At 43.9% G+C, this 10,490-nt stretch overlaps 1 protein-coding gene across 1 annotated transcript; it reads right to left on the bottom strand.

The window, feature by feature from the left end:
• Positions 1-215: 215 nt before the first annotated feature.
• Positions 216-6,871, bottom strand: BMP15 (bone morphogenetic protein 15). Its single transcript, XM_030210635.1, has 2 exons — positions 6,096-6,871; positions 216-1,618 (listed from the first exon to the last, which is right to left on the bottom strand). Exons 1-2 carry the CDS (start codon positions 6,424-6,426, stop codon positions 732-734), a joined length of 1,218 nt encoding a protein of 405 aa, XP_030066495.1. The 5' UTR covers positions 6,427-6,871; the 3' UTR covers positions 216-731.
• Between the last annotated feature and the right edge of the window lie 3,619 nt (positions 6,872-10,490).

Genomic DNA, 10,490 nt, shown 5'->3' with positions numbered 1-10,490 from the left:
AAGCTATTTGGTTGCAAAATGTTTGAGCCCAAGCAGATCTGAAAGCCTTCCCCTCATAAAAACTGGAGAAACCTGACAACCAAACTATATGTAAGATTCTCCATCAGTGTACCATCAAGAAGTGGAACACACAAAGCATTCATGTAGCATGAAGAAACAGAATCTTATGACATGGATGCTGGCAAGTTTGGGGTATATTTCCCCCCCCCCCCTTTTTTTTTTTCCTTTATTCTTCCTTTAAAAAAAAAAGCTACCATTCTCCAAAGCTTGCAATAAAAATACTTTCATAAAACACTATTCTGTAATCTAGTGAACAGAAAAAAAAGTGACTGGACAAAAAAAAAAAAACAAAACCTTAGAACCTTTAAGAAAGGAATGTTATGTGGCTGTCAAAAAAAAAAACCAACATGAAGTGGTTGCATAATGGTCTTAAAGACATGCACAGTGAATGGGAGAGGGAGACAAAGCAAAAGCTACACAAGATTAACATAATTAGGCCTCAAGGTCAACATTTATCAGTTCTTTATGAACAATCCACAGTGTTGCCAACTTAAATGTCCTGTGACTGGGATATTTTAGCAGTCCTGGTAAGTCTTGCTGCTATTCTGATGCACTCTTGACAACTGGTGGGCCATGCATGAAGACATCACTACTTGCTCAGGACCAGGTGACATCTACATTGACAATGCTACTGCTACATGTGTTCCTTCTTTGATTGCACTAAAGTGCTTTTATCTGCATGTGCAAGATTCTGCAATCATATTCTCATACTCCTTGTACAGAATGCTACCATTGGGTTCAATCATCAAGACACTAATGGGGCTGTACTTGTATGGGACACAAGAGGGCCGTGGGACATTCTGATCTACTAATTCATTGATATAATTCTGGACAATGGCATGATTTGGCGAGTTATAACCATAGGGCAAGATACGACGAGGACAGTCACCTTTGCAGTATTTTGGATTGTACTTATGGGGAGCAATAATCCAGTGGTCCCACCCAAGCTGATGGAAGCTCACTCGAAAGGAACGAAGGGAGCATTGGTTTTTGGCAACAGTGTTTTTCTGGCGGTAACTAGGGAAGTCCAAACTGATGCTGCCCACCTGACGAGTTTTCCGAGAGAGTATTGGCTCTGCTGCAGTATCTTTTTCCAGGCCTGGTTCTTCCAGGTAAGTATGCTCCACATTGGTCTTAGAGGAATTTTTTTGAGTGTCATTGAGGTAGAGCAACAGAAAAGGAATGTTTAAAGATGCCACCTTTTTCCATTCTTGCCTGGAGAATGAACTACCAGTCTTTTCCGATATACTGCACACATGACGAAGGTTGAGGTGTTTCCACAGATTGTTTGAGTCCTCCATTAGTGATTGAACATGAGAGGTAATGTCTAGTTCTACCCATTTCTCACTGGAAGATCTTTTGTGAGAAGGATAAATACTTTGATTAGTGAATGATGGCTTTGAGGTCACATGGCCCGCTGGCAACTGCTCCATCTTGCAGAAGAACTGGGAGTTTCCCACAGACCAGGTCCGACTACAAACTACAGTGGCTCTGACCAGATACTCCACTTTCAGAAGACCTTGGAGGTGGAAGCTTATAGCTTGTGAATACCAAGGACCTACAAGAGTGAGAAAGAGCCATTATACATAAATCGCACAACATTATCCATCAAAAGTGTGCATTTAGAAACCATATGTGACAGTGCACTCATATTTGAAGAAAGACCAAAAAGGAAATTCCCTAGGCAGACCCATCCCAGTGTTTATGGGGAACAATCATGCAATACCCATCTACGTTGTATACCATCAGAATTCAGGAGGCTTTTTCAAACATCTTTAGCTCATTTTGCACTGTCCCGAAGGACTAACTAAAAAAAAACAAAAAACCCCAGTCACAAATTGTTTGTTGATCTATACCTAGTCCTGCTCCCTCACATGTAATCCTTCATGAGTTTTATATACATCAAAGCTTGCATATCTGAGCAAGAATGCCCTCTAAAATTAAGAGTGAACATCTGAAGCAGTAGTACATTCCATTTGCTATGTAATTTCCTTTTCTAACAGGTAGGAAGCAAGGAAGAGTACAAAAAGGTGAAAGCATTTCTTTGTTTTGAACTTAATGTTGAAGAACTAGTAGTTGGATATAGTCAGAGTTAGCATTGTCAAAAGAGTAAAGTAGGCTCAATTCACATCTTGTGAGACCCAACACAGAGCAGTGTGTTAAGATTTGAAGATGTCTACAAAAAGGACATTGACATATACGTCCAACTACAGGAGTCCAATATTCCTATATTTGGAGAAAAAAAAAAAAAGAAAGGCAATAATTTTCCAAATCAAAATGAGATATAGACATGCTTCAGCTCGATTATCTTCAAACAAAGGCTCTTTTAGCTGTTATAAAGGAGGACAATTGATCTGGGTCAAAATATACATATTTCACTGCTTGGTAGGAAATCAAACATTTACATGGGTATTTAGGATAAAATGATGCTCCCAATCGGAGTACCTCCTGCTTCATTTGCAAAAACTTTTGTCGTCGTTTTTGCATTTCCCTCAATATGTCTGGGAACACACGAAAATGTTTTTCTTTCTTCTGAAAAACTTTTTTCAGATTCAGATATTGTTGATGTTATGCAGACATGGTTCAGAGTTCCATGTACATTTCAGAGTTAACAGGTTAAATTCATACACTATTTTTTATAGTGGCAGTCAGTAGAAGGATCCACTACAGTCTAAGAGCACATCCCAGAGGAAGTGGACAACATGAGAAAGTGATGAACAAAAATTAAAGCATGGGTTAACGATTGACAGTTAGGGTACCAAAATCGTACTTTTTGAAAAAGAGTACAAAAATCAATTCACTTTTACCCATTCTACACTACTCAGTATGTTGTAGACCTATCATAACCCCTGCTCCCCTCCACCTCAGCCTTCTCTTTTCCAAGCTTAAGAGCCCTAACCTCTTTAGCCCAGTGTGTGGATAGGCTAGGAGGCTGGAAGGGGTAGACTCAAGAGTAATGTTAGTGAATACTACATGTATAGAATAACCTTCTAGGAAGGGAGAAAAGTAACAGAATCCAAAAAAGCACAATAGAATACTCAATCATGGAACTTGGAGGGTAAAGTAGTCAAGTAGGAAGATAAAATGGGCAGACTGGATGGGCCATCTTGTTATGCCATGTTGCTTCCCTATGTTACTTCAGTAAATGAACACCTGTCCATAGTCAGAAACAGAGAATGTGGGGGTACATCCCCTGAACATGCCCCACCATAGTGGCAACTCAACCATTAGACCAGGTAAGGCACTGGCCTAGGGCACCAGCAATCAAGGGTACCAAAATACCCAACCTCTAACCTCACTTGGTCTACATGTTAAGCCTTTCACCCACCCTCCCTCCCTCCCCCCCCCCCTCCCACCCATTCTGGTCGCTCTACTTCTCTTCTGACACTGCTTCCTCATCTCTATCACTCCCCCACAGTCCTGTAAAATTTACATTGGTTGCCAGTAGCAGCAGCATGACAGGCTGCCTTCAGCCAGCCCCTGGGTCTTGGCTCTGCTATGTCCCACCCACAAGAAACTGCATCAGAGAATGCAGGATGCACCGACGCAGTAGAGGAAACACCCTGGGGCTAGCCAAAGCAGCATATCATGTTGCTGCTACTGGCAACTGATGTAAACTTTACAGATCACAGGGGAGCGGTGAAGGACTAGTGCCAGACCTGCAGGGTGGGTGAAGAGGGGGGGGAGGAAGGAAAAGAAAGACTGGCCTGGGAGGAGGGGAGAAGAGTGTGCCAGAAGCAATGCAATTGTGGGGGGGGGGGGGGGTGCCACCAAAGCTAGTTGGCTCAGGGTGCCACTGTCCCTTAAACCGGCCCAGACTCTCAGGGCAGCAATCAGGAAAAGGGCGTTTGTTTGGTTTTTTTTTTTTTTTTAACTCCCCTCATGCACCACTGCCACTGACTTCTGATCCAACCTGCTGTCTCAAAAGTGTCTCCCAACCTGACTACTAGAGATACCAAGACCTTTAGGCCAATGATATGGCAGAAGGAATTTAATAGGGCGAAGGAGGAAGACACTGATGAAGAGGTAGATATTAAAATAAGAAAAAGCGACACGTAAAATAAAAGGTTGAACAATATGGAGGCAATATGTGAAGCAGAGTGAGAGTGATGGAAACTAATGAAACAGCATAGAAAACTTGATATGAGTAAAGAATTGCTCCCTCAAAAAGTGATGAGGCATATAACAGAAGAAATCAGAGGAGAGTAGCAGGAATGAGTGACACGAGAACCAGAGTAGGAGATAAATTAAGGACAGGGAGCGCAAATGACTAGGGTGGGTCTCTGAGTGGGTAGAAAAGGGAGAGGAATGACCAGAAGAGCCAAAGAGATGGTTTGGAGGACTGGAAGGAGGCATAGGAATTGAAGCAGGGATAAAAGGCAAGACAAGGTATCAATTTAAAATATTGTGGAAAGACAAGATGTAATGAGATGGGACAAGTTAGATGAAAGATAGCCATCACAAGAAGGGAGGAAAGAAACAGCACAAACAGAAAGAAGGGGAAGAGAATCTGGGTATCATGATGAGACGTAAAGAAGAACCAAGTCTAAAAGAAACCTCCCCCAATCAATTTTAGAATTGGATAACTATATTACATTTTATAAATAGTATTTGCACTCAAGTGTATAAAAATAGTAAGGCTAGTATTTATAACTAAAAAATGTACAAAGAGCACCATTATATTCCTTCCCCTCCCCCTGCAAATCATAGTAATAGTAAATGGTGGCAGATAAAGACCAGCCTCCACCATGGAATTTAACCAAGCTGCAGCCACATTGTCTACTATGTTAAACAAATGCACTGGTTTCCCTTGGACTTAAGATTACGTTAAGAAACCCAGACCCCCAGAACCTAGAAAAGATTTAAGAGACCCTGATTTAATAGGGTGTGAACTAAGGCAAACCTTGGATAAGCCAGTTTTCTGATGGTGTACTCCTTTGCAGGCTCGTATATTAGGAGCTGTGCAACAGAAAACACCTTTCAGTACACAATGCCCCATCTACCCAGGATTAGACAACATTTCACATCCTCTGTAGAGCTGTAAAGCATGGAGAGCCAGTACTTTTGGCTGTCAATTTTGGCATGTGGAGGTGATCACCCATAGACCCTTAAATTCCCTAAATTTAAGGGATCAGAAAACAGGAACTCTGCATTCTCAACTCTGGGCACAGTGCTCATAGAAACAGAGAAAAGAAGCACAGGGCCTATCTAGGCCACCCATGCCTTATACAGAACCCCTCTCCCCCACCCAGCTCAATATATCTGTTTGGCCTATGGTTTCCTAGATCCATCAGATAAGACTAGGCAGCTCCTGTCAAAGCAAAACTATAGATCCTGGCAGCCACACAATTCAAAAACTCATCAGTACATACTTTTTACCTACAGGAAGGACGGGCAATTTTCAAATAGCCTATAGATATAGACATATCTGCCATGCCCCTTCCTAAGACTTAGTTATATCTATATCTATCTAGATAGATATAGATATAACTAAGTCTTAGGGAGGGGCATGGCAGATTAACTGCCTGGAATTGATTGGGGGGAGTGGCACAAGTTTCACGTAGGGTACCCAAATGCCCTTGCACCAGCCCTGGTTTTTGTTTATATTACTTCCACTGGAACACTCTTCCAAGAATCCACCATCCTTTACATAAAGAAAGATTTTTCCTGCTACGTCTGTTCCATTTTATGCAGCCTTTCCACCTCCACATGATAGCCTCTGCTGTCCTAAGCCTGTGTGTTTCCGCCCCAAACACTTAAGCAGAATTTCACACAGACTTTACAGAGCAAAGTGTGCATACATTTAGGGCTTCTCTTACTTAAGTATTACTTGGAATGCCAGTGCACCATAACACAGCTCCCAAACATGTAGGGCCTAGTGCAAGAAAGCCTCAGAGCAGCAGAATCTGTATCATTCCTTAACAAGGCCCTGAATTCCTACCTCCCTACCCTTCAGCTGCATTAGAGAGTCACATCCAATTCCCTGTAGGTTGTAACCAAAGGAAAGAGAGTGAAGGAGCAGTGTCTTAACTCACCTCGCACAAAGCGCATGGAGCTTCTGCTAGGCCTCACCAGTCTCACAGTGTTGGAACCCACTTTCCGTTCCCTCCTAGGCCTGCCATCCTCCTCAGCTAATTGTTGGTACAGGTTCACCATGTACTGGAAATGCTGAGCATTGGTCTGCTTTCTCCAAAGCACCTGGGGCTCAGCTGGAATCTGTTCTAACAGCACCTGGATCAGAGGCAGAGAAGGGCTCCCAGCCATACTCCCCAAGCTACCACGTCTGTCTTTCTTGCCCAAGGCCAAGGGAAACAGCACAACAAAACAACTGAAAAGCAAGCTACAGTGGACAGCTGTGAGCAACATGGTGGCTGTCCTTTGCAGAGGTAGTGTCCCTTAAGAGCTAGCAATATCTAGAACCTGCAGACAGAAAAGGTACATTTTCCTGTTGCCAATGAGGAGGAGAGATAAGTTCTCTGGAGAATCAGCCAGCCATATGATATGCCTCTCTGTCTCCTTACTCACTTGATCCCATACTGCCTCCCAATAAGCCCTCCTATGGGGAAAATGGAAGTCAGGTGATTTCTAGGCCTTCCTGTCAAGCTCCCATCTATTTCCTTTGGTGAGCTGAGTAAGTCTTTAAAGAGCAAGTTTCAGCTGAGCATGACTCTCCTGTAGGATCAACCAGCAGGAAAAGGAAAATCACAAAGCATATCAGTGAGCCCTCAAAAACCAATTTTAAAAAAGTTGAATTAAAAAACTAATTAGGATAGGGGTCCCCCCCCCCTCTTTTAAGTTATGCTCTCGTACATTCCCATAAGCTGTACCACTGAAGTGAGAGAGAGTAGCCCATTCCCCTCCACCTATTTAAAAGACTGGGAACACACCAATCAAAACTTAAAGGCACAAGAACCTGCTTGTCCCTTAGTTCTGCCTTCTGGGAAAAGCTGCTTTTACAGTTAGAAAAGGAGTGAGCTGGATACTACCACTGCTCTGAACAGCAATGGCTGGCCTAGTCCCCTTCAGATTGAAGGATAAGCACTGACACAAAATTTAAGACTAATTACAAGCAACCTCTTACTAATAAGGAGCCATAATTATGCAGATCTGGCAAATAAAGCAGCACTGGTATTCTGTTCTCAAATATTAACAGGCTTATTCCTGAGTTCATGACCTTACTCTTTTGGTCTTATTCATCATTCTCCTTTCTTTGTTGTATTTTATGCAGTTTTGGAACAAAGGACATGGAGTATTAGCAGTGAATCTTCCTACTCGATTGTGTTTTCAGTGCTGGTTCCATTTACTTCATATATATTGGATAATGGCTTCTGATAACAATCAGCACAGTGCTACCCAATATTCTTAAATTCATAGACTGGAACTTTTAAGTGAGGGGAAGCTTTGAAAATTGCTGGTATTCATGTTGCATTAAAAAAGCAAGAAATTAAAAATCTACTTGGTGCTTTTGCTTCTTCTAACAGCTGGCTCCATTAATAAGGACAGTTATTAACAATGTTGCAATATCGCTTTGGGAATGATAGTTGAGATCGCCTGAGAACTGTTACTGGAAAGGTCATCTCAAGACACCATGTCCAAATATAACATACTCCCCATTTAGCTTTGTAAGCTCTTGGAGGTAGGGACATGTACCTTTATGTAATTTGGAGCAGAAGAGTGTGATAGAAATGCTGAAATTATTAAAATAATCAGTTTTCCTTCAGATAAGGCTGAAATGCATTTTCAGTTTTAATTTAAAGGGCATTTAGGATGAATTACCCAGTGAGAAGGACATGGAATTCCACCTCACCTTAACGTTCACTTCAAATGCCTGTGAAAGTCAAAGGCAAATCATTTCAAGCTGATTTCAGAGAATTGATATGAAGATTGTTATCATAGGACCAGAACATATCTTTAAGTGTTATAGGAAACAAATATCTTATCCAAGTAGAAGAAACAGGGCAACAGATCTCATAATTCCCTAAAATTAATTTTACTACATTTGCAGAGGGGTTGCTAACAGGGAACAGGCTGATCAATTCTGGTTTTACACCATAGCCTGAATAAACATATACTTCCCCATTGTTACAGGAATTTGAACAAGTCCCAAAATACACTGAGGGCAAAAGCAAGAATGGCTCAGGCTGGCTTCCTAAGACATGGAGGTTTATGGCAACCCTACCTTGGAATTAGTACAGTGGTTCCCAAACCTAATCCTGGAGACACCCCAGTAGTCAGGTTTTCAGGATATCCACAATTAATATTCATGAGAGAGATTTGCATGCACTGCCTCCATTGCATGCAAATCGCTCTCAAGAATATTCATTGTGGATATCCTGAAAACCTGACTGGACGCAAATCTCTCTGTGATGGTGATATAGATTGATGATGCTAGAGCTGGCCGTTGTGGTGCAGCAGTCATTCCCTGCCACCTTGGTTTTTAATTGGCTGCCTGGCCTAATGATTTGGAAAGTGGCCTGGGGACCTGGGGGACGGCAAATTAAATTCCATAGGTGACTCCCCACCACCAGCACCACATACCCTCACCCTCCATTTGCCTGACTTCTGAAGGGGCACCTGTCAGTGCTGAACAGCTGCAATAAAAAAGACCCAGTTGTTTAATTCATACCCCCCCCCCCTCTCATCCCATCATCTGCAGTCTCCTTTCCCCAGCCCTGTGCTATTGCTGTGGTGACCACAGAGGTTGTCAGCATCGCATGCCATTGCATAACCGCACGTTTCCCAACAATGGAGCTGTACAGTTGTGTTTGAAACAACAAATGAACTGTATTTGAGTTAACAAAATAAATGTTTGTCAGTATACCGAGAGGTAGCAGATCCTCTTTAAGTCCTGCAGCCCCTACTGCTGCTGCTGTCTTGTGATGGCCTCTAGCAGGCTGTGGAGGGTGGTCCGGAGTGCAGCATATTCACCAGAGGGTGGTCACCTGCAGGGGTGGCTGCAGTGTCAAAGGGGGAGGGCGCAGCTGGTAAGGGTAGCAGGGGTACTTCCTGAGGGGATGCTTCCTCTGTCCCCTCATCCCCTCCAGCAGGGGGCATGTCAGCATAAATGCCCACCTCCTTTTCCTCCTCCTCTGCCTCCTGCAGCCTAGGCTCCTGAATTGAAGTGTGGGGAACCTCCCACATGCCAGGATCCTTGACCACCAGCTCCTGCTCTGTCTTTTCCTCTGTAGGTGGAGGGTTGGCTGGCTGTTCATCTGCTTGCTGGGCAGTGACTGGCTAGTTTGGCGGGGGGGGGGGGGACTCTGGGCAACAGGGACCAGGACAGCCTCCTCCTCCTGCTGATGCTGGAGGGTGACCTGTGTGTGAACATAGTGCACATATGATATTAGTCAGATGCATCCTACATGACTTGCATAGTAGTTCAGCTGTGCAGCACTAGGCTGGTACGGGGGAGTTGGGGCCCTCAATGTGGGTAGCTGGTTTGTATAACTTATGAGATGACATGGCAAAGAGGCGAGGAACCACAGATGTGATACATGTTTGTCCCATGAGAAGCTGGCATCCATACAGGCTTGCAGGAGGAGGCTTGGGGCTGCTGGAGACCCTGGAGTGACCGGTCACTGGCTGTGTTGTTGGATGCCAATGTGTATTTCCAGGGATAGTGACAGAGTTACAGTGCTGCCAGGGATCTGGGTGTGGTTGGCACCCTATAGCTATGAGGTCTACAGCTGACTGGCAGGTATCGGGAGACCCTGTTTGTCTTTCCCTGTCTTCTGGCTACCTCTTCAGGACCTTCCATGATACAGTCATTGTACTGCCTAGGAGGTGGGAGACATATTGGTGGGTGGGTCCTGCTGTGGTATAATCATGGCAATTATGTGGGCTCCTCACAGCTGCCAGTGCTAGCATGCCATCCCCTGACTTATGTGCATGTGTTTGGGGATGGCAAGGGGACATGAAGGGGGGGGAGTCCAACCTCACTGGGTGGAGGTTTCTGGTCCCAGCAGTGGCGTAGATGGATGTTTCACTGGGCGGCATACATCACTTTGAACTTCACAGTGGCATGTACATTCTATATGGGCTGCGAGCCCTGAGGCCCTGCTTTGCAGGTGGAACCTTGGGATGTGAGTGCCTTGTGTGGCCTTTGTGTTGTCCTCCCTGAACATTGTCTTGTGAGGTGTGTGTGAGGTATAGTGTACTGTGTAAGGCTGTGGACTCTTTATATAGGGGATGAGGGCTTGATTCCTGGAATAGACTTCCTGAGCCGGTACGTCAAGCTCCATCTCTGGCTGTCTTCAAATCTAAGCTAAAAGTCCACCTTTTTGATGCTGCTTTTAACTCCTAACCCTTATTCACTTGTTCAGAACCCTTATTTCATCATCCTCACTTTAATATTCCCTTGTTTGTCCTGTTTGTCTGTCCTAATTAGATTGTAAGCTCTGTCGAGCAGGGACTGTCTCTTCATGTTCCAG

Source organism: Microcaecilia unicolor, chromosome 7, assembly GCF_901765095.1.
Source record: "Microcaecilia unicolor chromosome 7, aMicUni1.1, whole genome shotgun sequence".
Lineage (NCBI taxonomy): Eukaryota > Metazoa > Chordata > Amphibia > Gymnophiona > Siphonopidae > Microcaecilia > Microcaecilia unicolor.
This window is presented reverse-complemented; position numbering and strand designations above follow the sequence as displayed.

Bases quoted from the DNA above. Each gene is read 5' to 3' on its own strand.
- BMP15 (XM_030210635.1), bottom strand. From the start codon at position 6,426: ATGTTGCTCACAGCTGTCCACTGTAGCTTGCTTTTCAGTTGTTTTGTT. The intron at 1,619-6,095 runs GTGAGTTAAGAC...TCACTCTTGTAG, and splicing joins CTCCATGCGCTTTGTGCGAG to GTCCTTGGTATTCACAAGCT.